This window comes from Rhinichthys klamathensis, unplaced genomic scaffold (assembly GCF_029890125.1).
Source record: "Rhinichthys klamathensis goyatoka isolate OS25496 unplaced genomic scaffold, OSU_Roscu_1.1 h1tg000550l_1, whole genome shotgun sequence".
NCBI lineage: Eukaryota > Metazoa > Chordata > Actinopteri > Cypriniformes > Leuciscidae > Rhinichthys > Rhinichthys klamathensis.
In genome coordinates, this window is record NW_026607021.1 from 645,015 (window position 1) to 662,614 (window position 17,600).

The following is a 17,600-nucleotide window of genomic DNA, read 5'->3' on the forward strand; positions in this document are numbered from 1 at the left end:
CACCAACCCAACCCTCGACAAACTGATTGTACGCCTCCAGTGATTTCCAGGCTCGGAATTGCTCACATGTGTATAAAATACCAGATAATGGTAACGTTACACATGATAATACTGTATAAGGCAAAGCTGCATAATCAGTGCTTCCTACGGATCCACACCATTTATGACTGAAATTTTCACATTGTACCTCTCTCTGTCTTGTGTTAATAGAAACTCTTTATAATCTCTGTCACTTTGTCTCTTCATGATTTTCGTAACATTATAAAAAGAAAGAAATATTCGAAATTTGCTTGTAAAACGTTGTAAACAGAGCAGCTTATGCCCTCAAAGATGGCGTCTCCAGGGAGGTCACGTGACATTAATTGGCCTGTGGGAACTATGTATAGAGTTCAATGGAAATTGCGATCATAGTTGGCCAACGATGCTTTTGGGAAATCACCCCAGGACGACAACTCCAGCAGCCAATCAGAGCTCTGGAAAATGGTTAGGCGTATTTGTTGACTTCTCTCTAAAGTCCAACGTGTTCAAGGACCAGAAAAACGAATTGTGCCGCATGAATCTACATTTACAGTTTGCTATTCAAACACAACCCTAATGCAGTGATTTGAGATTGTTCCTTCATGTGCATTATAAGTGTTTTATTAGATACTTAAATAAAGAAAACCTTCACAGAATCCACATCAGAAACAGGACAAAGCCCAAAACATAAACAGGATATTGCCTTAACCTCGTCAGTATTTATACTGTACAATATTGTGTGATAAACGGGATTCTTTGACTTTTATTCAGGTCTTATAACAGCATCATGTTTTATTAACTGGATCTGTGCAACTGAGGATTTTTTTCACCTGAATAGTTATTTTTGTTTTAAACAAGTTTATTAAACAACAATATATAACAAACACACACAAAACACACACACACACACCTGGAGAGAGTTTGATCAGCCGGTTGTTCACGCCACCGTCTCCGTCCACGATGTAGATTTCTCCGGAGCTGTGGATGAAGATCTCTGCCGGCTGGTCGAACTGCAGCGGACTGAGAGAAGATCCGGCTTTCCCGGGGGATCCCAGAACCCGCAGGAGCTTCCCGTCCGGAGAATACTGCTTCACCGTGTGTCCGAACGGCCCTGCACACAAGAGAGTCCGTCAACTTCACTCACACACACACACACACACACACACACACACACACACGTGTGCCCGAACGGCCCTGCACACAAGAGAGTCAGCTGCATTTACAGCGCTTTTACTATACGTTTATATTCTAATAAATAGTAATATTAGTAGTGGATGCGCTGCTTTTGAACACTTTTCCTGTGTCATGCAGTGTTAATGTTTGTTTAGCGCATGATAATAGCAGAACTCCTGATCTGAGAGGAATATGCTCTATAAGGCCTTTCTGTTTCCATTAAAAATATAAAGCAATTAAAAATACTATTTGGCCAGTGGAAAAGATTGAGAAAAACTTTCTCTGAAATGTATTTTATACTATTTTATTTTTTAATATTAATATTTATTAGAAAAAAATATGTATTATATCTCTCAGAGAAGTGGCGACAGTGGAGAGCGAGAGAGGAACAGGTCTGGACGTGTGTTGTGTGTGTTAGTTTTATTATACACTCACCTAAAGGATTATTAGGAACACCTGTTCAATTTCTCATTAATGCAATTATCTAATCAACCAATCACATGGCAGTTGCTTCAATGCATTTAGGGGTGTGGTCCTGGTCAAGACAATCTCCTGAACGTAAGTTATGAATATAACTATGGATCTGTGAGACCGAAGGATGACCGTCACTACGGTCTAATAGGATGATAACCTTCGTTCCGCCTTCTCTCGAGACCTTATGTAAACAAAGTCATGCCCATGACCCCGGATCCGGAACGTCACGCACTATAAAAGGCGAGTTAAACTTCCGGCTCGTTCTCTTACCTTGAACGCCCTAGTGTTCCGAGCGACAAGGATAGTGACGGTCATCCTTCGGTCTCACAGATCCATAGTTATATTCATAACTTACGATCTGTTTCGACCTCACTCTGACCGTCACTACGGTCTAATAGGATGACTCATGTCAACAGGGTCGCGAGGAACTACAGACTCTGAACTATTCAAACCTCGCTGGGCTACAGACATCAAAACTGCAGTGCTGACAGGCGTTGTGCTAGTTACGTCAACTCTGTAAAATTTAGCAAATGTACATGGTGTAGACCATGATGCTGCAGCACAAATCTCCCCCACTGAAACCCCTTTTAGTGCAGCCCAAGAAGTAGCTACACTTCTGGTTGAGTGGGCCCGTATTCCCATTGGAACTGGCAACCCACTTCCTGCATAAGCCTGGGAAATAACCTCAACCAACCAATGTGACAAACGTTGCTTAGAAAGTGGCCACCCTAGTCTGGCCTTCCCATAGCAAACAAAAAGCTGAGAATGAGACTTCCTCAAGGTCTGAGTAAAATTAACATAAGTGCGTAAAGCCCTTACTGGACAAAGGGTGAGCAAATTCTGCTGATCTGCCTGTGAGGGGGGTTGAAATTGAACTACCTCCAGAACTTGATTCCTGAACTGAGAATTAAGTACTTTTGGTAAAAAGGCAGGGTTGGGCCAGAGCGTCACCCCTGTGCCATCCGGCCTCCAACGTAAACAATCCTCACTAACAGATAGCGCACATAATTCTCCTACCCTTTTAGCAGAGCATATAGCCAAGAGAAAAGCTGTCTTGAGAGACAAAGATTTAAAATCTGCATCTGCCATAGGCTCATACGGATGCTTAGTGAGAGAGTCTAGTACATAAGGCAAATCCCAATTGGGTACCCGCAAAGTGCGATTTGGACATAAGCGACCAGCTCCCTTCAGGAACTGACCTACCAAGGGATGTCGGCCTAATGGCTGGCCATCCACTCCCCGATGAGATGCTAAAATAGATGAAGCATAAACCCTGATTGTACTGGCTGCTTTGCCCTGATCCAGTTGAGCCTGCAGGAATCTAAGGACAAGTGGCACAGAGCAGGTTATTGGATCAACATTGAAGTCTAAACACCACTCTGAAAAAATTCTCCACTTTATGGCGTAATTAGCCCGAGTAGATGGAGCTCTGGCATTATTCAGTGTCTCGCGTACCGTTTCATCTAGCTGTTGAGGGACGGACTCTGCAGAGGCCATACCCACAATCGTAGTGCCATCGGGTTTGGATGCCAAATCTGCCCGTCTATTTGGGATAGGAGATCTGCCCGTGATGGAAGTTGCCACGGAGGACCCTGAACCAGCTGAACTAGGTCCGGGAACCATGGTCTTCCCGGCCAGCGTGGAGCAACAAGCAGAACTGTGCAATGACCCTCCCTGATCCTCTGAAGGACCTGGGAAATCAGAGGAAAGGGGGGAAAAGCATATAATAAGCCTCTCGGCCACTCTTGTGACAGAGCATCCAGGCCTAAACTGCCCTCTTGTACCGTGAGGGAGTACCACCCCAGGCAATGGGTTGTCTCCCTGGAAGCAAAGAGATCGACACGAGCTGTCCCATATCGGGTCCAAATTTGGGCTATTACCTCCGTGTGCAACCGCCATTCCCCTGGGAGAGGCCCTGTTCTGGACAAAATGTCGGCTGCTCTGTTTGTCACACCCGGGATGTGGATTGCTCTCAGTGAGGACAGCCGAGGCCATGTCCACGTCAGCAAGTTCGTTGCCACCTGGAGACAGCGTGGTGATTTCGTCCCTCCTTGGTGATTGATGTGGTAAATATCCGTTCTCACTAGCACATGCTTGTGGCGAAAAAATGGTAACAGACCCTTGAGAGCAAGATGAACAGCCCTCAGTTCGAGCACATTTATGTGTTCTGATGACCAAGGGGGATCCCATTTGCCCCTTACTGATCTGCCTTCCCAAACAGCTCCCCAACCTGTCAGTGATGCGTCTGTTGTTATCACTGATCTTCTGTGAGGAAGATTGCCCAGTGGAGTTCCCCTGCGGAGAAAGTCCTTGTCCCTCCAATGGAGTAAGGCCTGCATGCAGGCCTTTGTCACCAACAGCCTCGTTCTTCTGTCCTTTTTTGGATGAAGACGAAAAGAATTGAACCATCTCTGTATCGGCCGTGTCCTCAGTAGGCCTAAGGGAATCACCATTGATGCTGCCGCCATCAGTCCTACCAGCTTCTGAACCCTGTGGGCTGTCACAAGCTTCCCCTTCTGGAAGTGACTCAACGCCTTCTCCAGGCTGTCTATTCTCTGGGGAGTGAGACATGCTTCCATTGTTATGGAGTTGAAATATAGCCCCAGGAATTTCACCTGCTGTTGAGGCTGGAGACTGCTCTTCTTCCAGTTCACCGTGAACCCCAGGGACTGAATGTGAGCTAGTACCTCCACTGTGTTCCTGATCACCTGCTCTTGAGAGGGAGCACAAATTAACCAATCGTCCAGATATGGCAGGATTTTGATACCGCGCAGCTGAAGGGGAGCTAGGGCGGCTGAGACCACCCGAGTAAAAACTCTCGGGGCCAAAGACAGGCCGAATGGTAGAACCTGGAACTGAATGGCCTGGCCTTGAAAAGCAAAGCGGAGAAAAGGCCTGTGCTCTGGACAAATTGGAACATGGAAATATGCGTCCTTTAAATCCAGGGACGTGAACCATTCCCCTGCACGTATGGATTGCATTACCATCTTTGTATGGATCATTTTGAATGGAAGAATTTTTAAAGGAGAACTCCGGCGCAAAATGAACCTTTGGTCTAATTACACATTGTTACCTAGTCAACCGTTATCTGAGATTTGTTTTCATGAATATCGAATGTAAATAGTTTTATCTCTAAAAACAGTTTAGCCTATAAAGCTAGTATAATGCTAGTATATTGGGCATCGAGTAATGACAAAAAAAAATCGCTTGTTAATACCACTAACAAGGCTCAAAATAGCCCCACACTAGCACGGTAGCATAATGAGGGTCCCTACCTTCAAACCGAAGCATTGAGAACTTTGTCAGTGTCCAGACAGTTTAATAAGAAGATATTTAATACATACAGTCAACTTCGCGTATACAGGCAGAAGCCATCTTTGAAAAGCAGTCTCTACCCGTCGATCTACGAACGCCGAACCAAGCCTGCTGTTCGCGTTCACCTTATCACAACTTATAGCTCGTTCACATCTCACCAGCGCACTTGGATCGGCGTTCGTAGATCAACTGGTAGAGACTCTTTTTCAAGGATGGCTTCTGCCTGTATACGCGAGAAAAAAAGTACTCTGAAAAAATAAACAGAAATAACCCATAATATTGAATGGCTAGTATGTTTAGAAACTAGTCTCAGGATATCTGAATAGTACAATAAAATAATTCTCAATTCATAAGCACAAGGCTATAGCATGAATTGAGTGATTGCATTGAAATATTGAATGGCTAGTATGTATAAACTAGCCTCAAATATCAATAATAAACTAATCACAATTCAAGCACATATACAGCAAGAAATAAGTGATTGCACAGATAATACAAAAATTATACAAAATAAAACACCACAATTCACAGGGGCACAAGGCACCTGCACCACTTGGGTGATGAATTGAATGGTGAATAATAATATTAATTTGGTTTCCTACCTGTACCGGGTCTCTATAGGCGAGAAAGGTAAAGAGAACGAGCCGGAAGTTTGACTCGCCTTTTATAGTGCGTGACGTTCCGCTTCCGGGGTCATGGGCATGACTTTGTTTACATAAGGTCTCGAGAGAAGGCGGAACGAAGGTTATCATCCTATTAGACTGTAGTGACGGTCAGAGTGAGGTCGAAACAGATCTCCAAACTGAATGTCAGAATGGGAAAGAAAGGTGATTTAAGCTATTTTGAGCGTGGCATGGTTGTTGGTGCCAGATGGGCCGGTCTGAGTATTTCACAATCTGCTCAGTTACTGGAATTTTCACGCACAACCATTTCTAGGGTTTACAAAGAATGGTGTGAAAAGGGAAAAACATCCAGTATGCGGCAGTCCTGTGGGCGAAAATGCCTTGTTGATGCTAGAGGTCAGAGGAGAATGGGCCGACTGATTCAAGCTGATAGAAGACTGTGCAGGCTGGTGGTGGTGGTGTAATGGTGTGGGGGATGTTTTCTTGGCACACTTTAAGCTCCTTAGTGCCAATTGGGCATCGTTTAAATGCCACGGCCGACCTGAGCATTGTTTCTGACCATGTCCATCCCTTTATGGCCACCATGTACCCATCCTCTGATGGCTACTTCCAGCAGGATAATGCACCATGTCACAAAGCTCGAATCATTTCAAATTGGTTTCTTGAACATGACAATGAGTTCACTGTACTAAAATGGCCCCCACAGTCACCAGATCTCAACCCAATAGAGCATCTTTGGGATGCGGTGGAACGGGAGCTTCGTGCCCTGGATGTGCATCCCACAAATCTCCATCAACTGCAAGATGCTATCCTATCAATATGGGCCAACATTTCTAAAGAATGCTTTCAGCACCTTTCAGCGCCCATGCCACGTAGAATTAAGGCAGTTCTGAAGGCGAAAGGGGGTCAAACACAGTATTAGTATGGTGTTCATAATAATCCTTTAGGTGAGTGTAAGTGACCACAGTCGTCCGTGAGCGGCTGTCCTTTACTTTCGTTTTGTGTTTGTTTATTTTATTATTAAATTGTGTGTCGAATGTTCGCCGGTTCCGGCTTCTTCCCACAACATCTAACCTTGCTACAGATCGGCTACTAAATGATTTCTAACAATGTAATGTGACGCACATCTGTATCTCATATTTTCCTAATGTCTCGTACCATTAAACATGGAGTCACTTTGATATGCAGATGAGGATATAGTAAAATGAGGGTCATATATGGTTATTTCGGGGAGGAATCTTCCTCTGACTGGGGTTTATAAAGAGAAATTTGGATTCCAGGCACATGTACACTTTTAGTAAGAATCCTACACAGTTTTATGAATGAGACCCCTGGAGAGGATCCCAAAACCCACCGTTCCCGACATCCGTGATCCACAGGGACGGGTCGGCCGAGGCGTTGGCCAGGAACATCCCGTGAGGCATCTCCAGTGTGCTGGTGTTCCAGGCCTGCAGGAACTCTCCATCCGTGCTGAACACCAGCACCTTCGGGATGTTCTCGCCTCTCTGCCCGGAGACACACACACAGCTCAGGGGATCCAGCCTCGCCACCGACGCACTCAAACTAACACAGGGGATTCTGACTGTATCTCACGACTATGACTTTTTTTCTCATAATGTCAAGTTATAAACTCATAATTGCAAGTTTGCATCTTCCAAATGTGACTTGCTGTCTAACCATTGGGCGTTAACACATAACACCATAACACATTCACAGTGGAGAATACGCTTAACACACACACATACAGAAACCAAAGGGTTCAATTATAATACTTAATACACTCTAAGCATGCTTACACACACACATTTTGTTGAAGATACAGATATTTGAACTAAATGATAGGTAATAAAATGCTTAGCGCTTTATAACATCATTTTTAGGTTTCACATTAATCATAATGAGGCACAACTGTCAAAACTGCTAGTGATATTATAATGTCTATATATGAACTATACAGCTGCATTAGAGAGTAGAAGGACACATGTGCTATGATAACCGCAGATGGCAGCAGAGGACCACTCACTGGCTCACTTTCATTCTTAAAAGTGTCTGGTTTTGGTTTTCCACCAGTAATCTCTACTAAAGCAAGGCACATTTTCCATGTCAACTCCATTAAATGTGCTTACAGACACGCACACTTTCATGTTTTAAATAATAACTATGGAATAAACGATAGATAAGAAAATGCTTAATCCATTGGCCTGTTGCACAAAGCTAGCTGAACAAACTCAGAGTTTCAGAGCAGGGTTAGGGTTGATAAATCCAATCTGCATTATATCAGGTTCAGCGGTCTCAAAGTTCTGTATAAATATGAAACCAAAAGCAAAACCTGTGAAAAGAACTATATTAGTGAGCAGAAAGAGCCCAAGTGGTCCTCTGCTGCCATCCGGTGGGTATAATGGTTTCAGTGAATTTATCATATGACATTTTTCACCTTTAACTGTTATAGAGGCACATATTGCCAGATCTCTGTAAAATTGTGTCTTGTTTAGAGTCATATGTCAAATTTACTTTTTCGAGCATGTCTTGAGGAGTTACAGGCTTTCGGGGACACCTGGTCAAGCCACATATTGAGATGACCCTATTATAACCATGTAAATGCAAAAGTTCAACTTTATTTGAAAATGATTGACCTAGACTAGAGTCCTCAGCACACCTGAACCCCTAAATATGATTTACCCCTTATTTTATTTCAGCTAGCTGCCAAGGCAACATTTCTCAATTTCAAAATATAACCAGAATGTCAAGCAGTCACATCCAATCAAGTATGGCGCTGCGTGAGTGGTAGCCTGTTGCCGCAGCTCCGAGCTTTTTTTTCTGTGAATAATTAGTGTATTTCATCTATTTGTATTTCTTTTCGCGTTAAAACTTTCTTCAACGTACGTGCACAGGGACGTAATATTGTGTTTACAACTTTGCCATGGGAGAACCATTCGGCCGCAGCTCCATTGTTTACACACGGGAACAGCTGCTAGCATTGAGGCACACTAGGTTTTTCTCTACTGAAAGACAGGAGATCCCGGAGGAATTATTTAGAAGAAGAAGGAGGGGATGCAGAGCTGGAGCTAAACGTCGAGAAAGGAAACGAAGGTACAAACCGTGCATCCCGGCTGTTATTATGGGGAACGTGAGATCTCTCACCAATAAGATGGAAGAGCAAACGGCGCTAACCGGGCTGCAGAGGGAATACAGGGAGTGCAGCGTCATGTGCTTCACGGAGACTTGGCTGAATGAACTCACTACGGACTCACTGGTTACACTGGATGGTTTTCAACTTGTGAGAGCGGACAGGAGAGCAAAGGAGAGCGGTAAGAGGAAGGGTGGGGGAATTGTGATGTTTGTGAATAACAGATGGTGTAACCCTGGGCACATTAGTGTTAAGGAGCAGCTCTGTGCTAAAGACATTGAGTTGCTAGCGGTTAGCATGCGGCCTTATTACATTCCGAGGGAGCTTTTACATCCCCCCCTCAGCTGATGCTTCAGCTGCATGTGAGCTCCTTCACAGAGTCGTGTCACAGCTGCAGACATCGCACCCACAGTCCTTCTTTCTTATCTCTGGAGACTTTAATCATGCTCTCCTGTCCCCAACGCTTCCAACCTTCACCCAGTATGTTAAATGCCACACAAGGGACAATAAAACACTGGATCTACTGTATGCCAACATTAAAGAGGCATATAGCTCCTCACCCCTCCCTCCGCTGGGCCGCTCGGATCACAACCTGGTCCATCTCCTGTCTGCTTACATACCCTTGGTGAGTAAACAGCCCCCCACCACTAGGTATGTGAGGGACTGGTCTGAGGAGGCCAGTGAAGCACTGAGAGACTGCTTTGAGACAAAAGACTGGGAAATGATCTGTAATTCCCATGGGGAGGACATTGACACTCTCACTCACTGTGTTACTGACTACATTAATTTCTGTGTGGAGAACACCATACCTAAGAAGAAGGTTCGGTGTTTTTCCAACAACAAACCTTGGGTGACTTCTGAACTTAAAGCCCTGCTGAATGAGAAGAAAAGACTTTTTAAATCTGGGGAAAAAGAAGAGTTGAGGAGGGTTCAAAACAGCTAAGATGGGAGATTAGGAAAGGAAAGGACAGTTATAGGAAGAAGTTAGAGTCACGCCTCCAACAAAACAACACAAGGGAGGTTTGGAGGGGTCTGAAAACCATCTCTGGTCAGAAAAAAGTCAGTGGCAAAGGCTTTGTTTCTGGTGACTGTGACAAGGCAAATGAATTAAATATTTTTTTTCAATAGATTTGATTCTACCCCCTCTCCTCTCACCTCCAACCAGACTTCAGACCTGTCGGTAAATCAACCTCTCCCTCTCTGGCCACTGCGGATCAACTCATCCCCCCTTAGGGATTCAGAGACATCAGCATCCCCAAGTTCACAACTGTACACTGACTCCTCATTTATGGATGTTTCACGCTCCTCCTTCCATTCTTCTCTCCAGGGAGCTTATATACCACCCTCTAGCAGTCTCTCTCTCTGACAGTTAATCAGGTGAAGAAGGAGCTAAAAAAGATCAAGGCAAGAAAGGCACCGGGCCCGGTGCTCCAGAATGCTTAGAGATTGTGCAGATCAGCTCAGTGAGGTCATCCAGTACATCTTCAACCTGAGTCTGAGTCTGGAGCGGGTTCCAGTCCTGTGGAAGACATCGTGTGTTGTTCCAGTTCCAAAAAATGTACATCCCAGGGAGCCCAGCCACTTCAGACCGGTGGCCTTAACTTCTCACCTGATGAAAACTTTGGAGAGGATTGTATTACGACACCTGAGAACCGTGGTGAGCTCAGAATTGGACCCCCTACAGTTCGCTTACCAACCAGGCATAGGGGTGGAGGATGCCATCATCTATCTTTCACACAGAGCACTGTCACATCTGGAGAACACTGGGAGCACTGTGAGGGTCATGTTTTTTGATTTCTCCAGTGCTTTCAATACAATTCAACCATCGCTGCTCTGGGGGAAGCTATTGGGAGCTGGTGTTGAACACCACCTGTCTGCATGGATCATCAGTTACCTCACTGACAGACCACAGTATGTGAGGCTCCAGGACTGTGTGTCTGATGTGGTGATGAGCAGCACAGGAGCACCACAGGGGACAGTGCTCGCTCCTTTTCTCTACACCCTGTACACAGCGGACTTCAGGCATAACACAAGCAGCTGTCACATGCAGAAGTTATCTGATGATACTGCCATTGTTGGGCGGGTATCAGAGGAGAATGACCAGGAGTACCGGGAGGTCATCGGGGATTTTGTCAACTGGTGTGAGTTAAACCATCTTCACATCAACGCCAGCAAGACAAAGGAGATGGTGGTTGACTTTCGCCGGAGGCGGCCGGGTACTACACCGGTGAACATCCAGGGTGTCGACATTGAGAGGGTGGAGACTTACAAATACCTGGGTGTTCACCTTAACAAGAAACTTGACTGGTCCACAAACACAGACGTCCTGTACAAAAAGGGCCAAAGCCGTCTCCATTTGCTGAGGAGGCTGAGTTCCTTCGGAGTGTGCAGGTCTCTGTTAAAAACTTTTTATGACTCTGTGGTGGCGTCTGCAATCTTTTATGCAGTGGCCTGCTGGGGAGCTGGGAGCACAGAAAGGGATAGGAAAAGACTCAACAAACTAGTGATGAAGGCTAGCTCTGTTCTGGTTTGCCCTCTGGACACCATAGAGGAGGTGGGGGAGAGGAGGATGTTAGCCAGGCTGGCACCCATTATGGGCAACACCTAGGGGTGTGCGATATCACGGTTTTTGATCGTGGACGATTAAAATGTCTCCACGATCTGCTTTTGAAGAAATATCGTAGTATCGTGCATTTTATCAGTTGCAGTTCTGGCGTCGAGCTCCGTCTCAACATACAACAAATGTTAACGCAGAGGAACGGGACACTGCAGTTCACAGAAGTTCATTATTTGCATGTGCTTTAAAGCCTTGCTGGTTAAACATGTAATTCACTGCTGATGCGCTGTTCTGACGTATGCTTTCTGAGCACATACACCCGAAGCACACGGGCACTAAAAGCCTGTCTAACAGCGTCTGTTTACTGGACTACGTTATAAGTTATCTTTTGAGTCTTATTGCGCTAATATTGTCAAATACACACAAGGTTTACATAAACAAAGTTGGTTATGTCTAAAGTGAAAGCAAACAGAAAAAAAAGGAGAGAAAATCGGCTTGTCAAATGCGTGTATATTAGACGCGTCGCGTGCAGCTCTTAAAGCGACAGTAGCCAGTTAGTAAACAAGCTGCCTCTTGTCCTTAAAGAGATAGTTCACCCAAAAATAAAAATTCTGTCATTATTTACTCTCTAATAGGGGTGTAACGATATTTGAACCGAACCGAAAAACCGCGATACACCACCCACGATACGTATCGCGATACTCTCATGGCGAACCGAACATGCCCCGCCCCCTGCTGCCCCGCCCAGCCCCGGCTCATTGCACCTCATGTGTTATGTGTACACAACGAATACAGGGCTGTTGCCTAACCACCATTAACCACATATAATCGCAATAAGCTCAGTGTTTTGTTACTTTTTATAATAAGCAAGGTGTAATCTTTCAAATTATGTCTATTTGATCACGAAATGCAAACAATAAATGCCGTTTTGGCGCTCTTAGATGTGGTGTGACAGATATCACTGTATGCATGCGGCAGCGCGGAGCGCGAACGGCCGCATTAACAATAGGGCTAGGCGGGGCTAAAGCCCCGGGGCCCGAGCAAGGAGGGGGCCCGTGATTGGCTGTGGTGCAGATTGACTACTAGCCATCTGATTTCCAAAGCCTTACCACGCCCCCCACAAATTAGCCCTGTTATTTAGTGGGGCGTATATTCCATGCATTATCATGGAATCATTATCATTAATATTATAGTGACCGTTCGCAAAGAAAGACCCGCCTTTTTTAGTTACTGTGTGACAAGCCAGGCGGCTCTCACGAGTCACGCACATCATGTTCTCACTCACGCAGTGAAAAATACATCGCGGGGCAAAGACTAACGTTACACTGAGTGACTAAGCACCGACATATAAGAGAGGGCTCAGAGCAGCTTACTGTTGATATGAAACAAAGTCTCAACTTTCAAATATTGTCATTTAAGTCATTTAAACAATACCGTTTTTTCACGTTCAAGTCCACCGACGTTAATCTACTGACAGCTTTGTTGTCGGACAAAATTGCGTATTCGGCGTTATGATTGGTCAGGTCGCCTGTCAATCAAACCCCGTGGGCAGCAGGGCATGGTGAATTGAAACGTCACGTTTTGATTTGATCTACCAATCATGGCTGCCTGCGCAATTTTCGGTAAGTTTGATTATTAACTTGATGGATATTGCTTTTTGTGTGTTTGATCAAACTCTATATTCGCCTAAAGGGCTGGCGATAATACACTCACCGGCCACTTTATTAGGTACACCTGTCCAACTGCTCGTTAACACTTAATTTCTAAGCAGCCAATCACATGGCGGCAACTCAGTGCATTTAGGCATGTAGACATGGTCAAGACAATCTCCTCTAGTTCAAACCGAGCATCAGTATGGGGAAGAAAGGTGATTTGAGTGACTTTGAACGTGGCATGATTGTTGGTGCCAGAAGGGCTGGTCTGAGTATTTCAGAAACTGCTAATCTACTGGGATTTTCACGCACAACCATCTCTAGGGTTTACAGAGAATGGTCCGAAAAAGAAAAAACATCCAGTGAGCGGCAGTTCTGTGGGCGGAAATGCCTTGTTGATGCCAGAGGTCAGAGGAGAATGGCCAGACTGGTTCGAGCTGATAGAAGGGCAACAGTGACAGAAATAACCACTCGTTACAACCGAGGTATGCAGCAAAGCATTTGTGAAGCCACAACACGCACAACCTTGAGGCGGATGGGCTACAACAGCAGAAGACTCCACCGGGTACCACTCATCTCCACTACAAATAGGAAAAAGAGGCTACAATTTGCAAGAGCTCACCAAAATTGAACAGTTGAAGACTGGAAAAATGTTGCCTGGTCTGATGAGTCTCGATTTCTGTTGAGACATTCAGATGTTAGAGTCAGAATTTGGCGTAAACAGAATGAGAACATGGAACCATCATGCCTTGTTACCACTGTGCAGGCTGGTGGTGGTGGTGTAATGGTGTGGGGGATGTTTTCCTGGCACACTTTAGGCCCCTTAGTGCCAATTGGGCATCGTTTAAATGCCACGGCCTACCTGAGCATTGTTTCTGACCATGTCCATCCCTTTATGGCCACCATGTACCCATCCTCTGATGGCTACTTCCACCATGTCACAAAGCTCTAATCATTTCAAATTTGTTTCTTGAACATGACAATGAGTTCACTGTACTAAAATGGCCTCCACAGTCACCAGATCTCAACCCAATAGAGCATCTTTGGGATGTGGTGGAACGGGAGATTCGCATCATGGATGTGCAGCCGACAAATCTGCGGCAACTGTGTGATGCCATCATGTCAATATGGACCAAACTCCCTGAGGAATGCTTCCAGCACCTTGTTGAATCTATGCCACGAAGAATTGAGGCAGTTCTGAAGGCAAAAGGGGGTCCAACCCGTTACTAGCATGGGGTACCTAATAAAGTGGCCGGTGAGTGTATATCTGGTAGAAATATGTCAATTTTGCTGCGCCATCATAAGTTTATAATTTAAACGCGTTTTTAATTGTGGTTTAGATACAAATTATTTTAATCTGCTCAGGCACAGTAAGCAGCGGGAGAGAATTAATTTAGTAAATGCTCGTTTTGAGACCATGGTGAACTTAAAGCGGTTTTGCACAGCGCACTTGAGTTCCGACCCTGAGGTCTTAAAGTGACAGTAGCTGCTAATAAAGCTGCTGTCGCCATTTGTGTCAATAATGTTAATCAAACATCAGAAAGAAAGTAATTTACTGCTCTTGACTGAATCACTTTTGTAAAATAAATAACAATGAATGTTGAATTTATAGTGAAAACTATGTATTGTATATTTGATTACTTTTTACAATATAATATTATTCAGTGCTTTAAGTTTTTCAAGTAGGTCGATTTCTTATGTGCCTTTGTTTGTTCTATTGTTATTTGTGACTCTTGTCATCAGTAAGCTTGAGATTCTTTTCTTTAACTACTATTATTTATTGTGATATTAAAAAATTGGTCACAAGAATTATGAAATTGTGGCATTCAATTTTTATATAATAAAAATCATATTAAAAGTAATATAACTTGACTGTGAAGTAGGCTATATCATAGATAGATAAAATGACTCGTATAATGATATAACATTTAGCTCATGTAGTTGGTGACCTAAAGTGGTGGGGGGCCCTGCAGTAACTCATAGCCCCGGGGCCCAGTGAACTCTTAATGCGGCCCTGCTGCGATCATCTCTTCCTCAGTTACAGAATAAACATGAATGGACACCCAAAGGTATGTTGAAAGATACAGTATACTTACTGAAAGGCATCATAACTCGTGTAATCACTCAATCAGTGTTTCAACAGCGGAAATACGTCAATAAAACGCTTAGTTTTTCACATAGCTTTATATTTACCTCAGGCAAGTCATTCAGTGTCCACAGCTTGCTGGTTTGCTAACTCTTTCACTAAATAAATGCTATATATTAGCCTATATATTATATTTTACTTAACCTGTTTATGATATCTTGATTATTTAATGTATGTTTAAAATAGTTGTCATGAAAATAACAGCTTCTGTGTAAATTATTATATAACAAATTAGAGTAAAAACATGTTAATGCAAAAATTGCCTTATCTGTTGTTAAGCTTTAATGTTATAGTAATGTGCAAGTAAGGGCTGTAGTTTACAGCATTAGCAGATAATTTTGTTATCCTTGAGAAACGTTTACTTGTAATTGAATTAATTTAAAGACAAGGACACAATGTGTTCATTAAAGCACTGTTTAATAAAAAATAAAAGCAATTTTAGCTTTCTAAACCCCCCCACCCCACCCCACCCCACTCCACCCCACTGAAATGAACCGAACCGAACCGAGACCTCAAAACCGTGGGACGAACCGAACCGTCAGGTTTGTGTATCGTTACACCCCTACTCTCTAATGTTGTTCCAAACCTGTATTAATTTCTTTCTTCTGTTGAAAATAAAAGTTATTTGGAAGAATGTGGCTAACCAAACAGTTGCTGGTCCCCATTGACTTCCATAGTAGGAAAACATATACTATGGTAGTCACTGGAGTACAGCAACTGTTTGGTTAGCCACATTCTTCCAAATAACTTTTATTTTCAACAGAAACTTATTCGGGTTTAAAACAACTTGAGAGAGTACATGATGACAATTAAAATGTTTGGGGGAACTATCCCTTTAATGTTAATAAAACAACAAAACACAGAGAGGAAATCACTCACTGCTCTTGACTGAGAACTTTAGTAGTAGCTTTAATAATAATCAATGTATAATTTATACAGTGAAGTCTATGTTGTGTTTTATTTTCGTGTTTGTTCATTTAGCCTAATTACTTTCTTCAATGCTACTGTTAAATACCCCTACTGTAGCTGAAAAATAAAGCACTGTTTATTTCATTTGTATATTAAGTTGTGTATGCTTAATGTGTATCTTTGTTCCTAATTCTTAATAACAAAGAAAATAATGATAAAGATTTTTATCTTCGTCACTTTGGCCTAAATGTCTGCCATTCTTTTTTCTTTTGTTACCTATAAGGCTTTTTTTTAAATAGGGACATTAGTTTGGCTGTAATGCTCAGTCACTTGCAAAATAGTAAAACCAACATGAAAAAGAATCGTGATAAAATCGTTAATCGTGATTTTCCTGAAAAAAATCGTGATATGATATTTTTGCCATATCGCCCACCCCTAGCAACACCACTCACCCCCTACATGAGACTGTGAGCTCCCTGAGCAGCTCCTTCTGTGGCAGACTGCTGCACCCGCAGTGCAAGAAGGAGCGCTTCCGTAGGTCCTTCATCCCAGTAGCAGTTAGACTTTTTAATGCAACATCACAATGTAGGACTGTTAGCTGTTGTTGAACTAGCACTGTTAGCTGCGGCTGAGTAGCACTGGACAATATTTTGCATTATGTATATTTCTTATCTATTTATTACTTTGTGTCACCTCCAACTGTGCAATATGTTACCTCTATTTATTAGCATATTTATTTGTATATTTGTGTTTATAGATTGTCTGTTTACATAAGGTTGGTTATTATGTAAATACAGTTCTATTCTTATTTGTATTCTATTTTACTTTTATATTTTACTGGAGCTGCTGTAACACAGGAATTTCCCCAGTGTGGGATTAATAAAGTCAATCAAATCAAATCAAATCAAATCAAATAAAAGTTAATTAAAATATATAGAATTAATTAAAATGTACAAAATTAATAATAAAACATATAGACATTTCCAAAAACAAAATATTATTACTAAAACTAACGAAATTAACGTGAAATAACAATTGAAAATATAAACATGAAATCTAAAATAATGATACTAAAATAACTGAATCTTATCTCATAATTCGGTCATGATGAGTGTGTGTGTGCTCCTCACCTGCGCCACATAGACACGCCCCCTCAGGTGATTGACAGCCACTGCGAACACCTGACCGCTGAACAGCTCGGGGTTTCTGGGCCACGAAATGTCCAGTTTGTAAAGCGCGCGCCCGGAAACCCGGAAGTCCGCGTGAGATCGCGACGCGACGCTCATCTGGAAACACAGCAACTTGAATTTTTTCCTCACAAAAAAAATATTTTGAGTGAATTATAAATTATACATATTGTCACTATCCACGATACATATTGATGCATTTTTGTATTGCGATAGGGTAGAGTGGGGGAAAATGCCCCCCTGGGGTAAAATGCCCCCCACCCGTTTTCCCCAAAATAACCACTAGAATGAATCAAGATACATTTTTACTATTGCTATGCACTACGTTGACAACGGGGATATACAAATCTCCATGGAGAAGCAGACACCAGCGACGTATTTGAAGAGAAGGGGATTACATGGAAAATGCTATAATGTTC

The 17,600-nt window shown here is 43.2% G+C and overlaps 1 protein-coding gene across 1 annotated transcript in view; it reads right to left on the minus strand.

Annotated features, from left to right (window-relative positions):
- Positions 1-17,298, minus strand: part of LOC130073548 (NHL repeat-containing protein 3-like) — a 31,420-nt gene extending 14,122 nt beyond the window's left edge. Inside the window, exons 1-3 of the mRNA XM_056239024.1 lie at positions 17,125-17,298; positions 6,958-7,108; positions 929-1,129 (exon numbers count right to left, since the gene is read on the minus strand). Coding sequence (XP_056094999.1) covers positions 929-1,129; positions 6,958-7,108; positions 17,125-17,280 — 508 coding nt within the window. The 5' untranslated portion in view covers positions 17,281-17,298. The remainder of the gene's footprint in view (positions 1-928; positions 1,130-6,957; positions 7,109-17,124) is intronic.
- Positions 17,299-17,600: the final 302 nt, after the last annotated feature.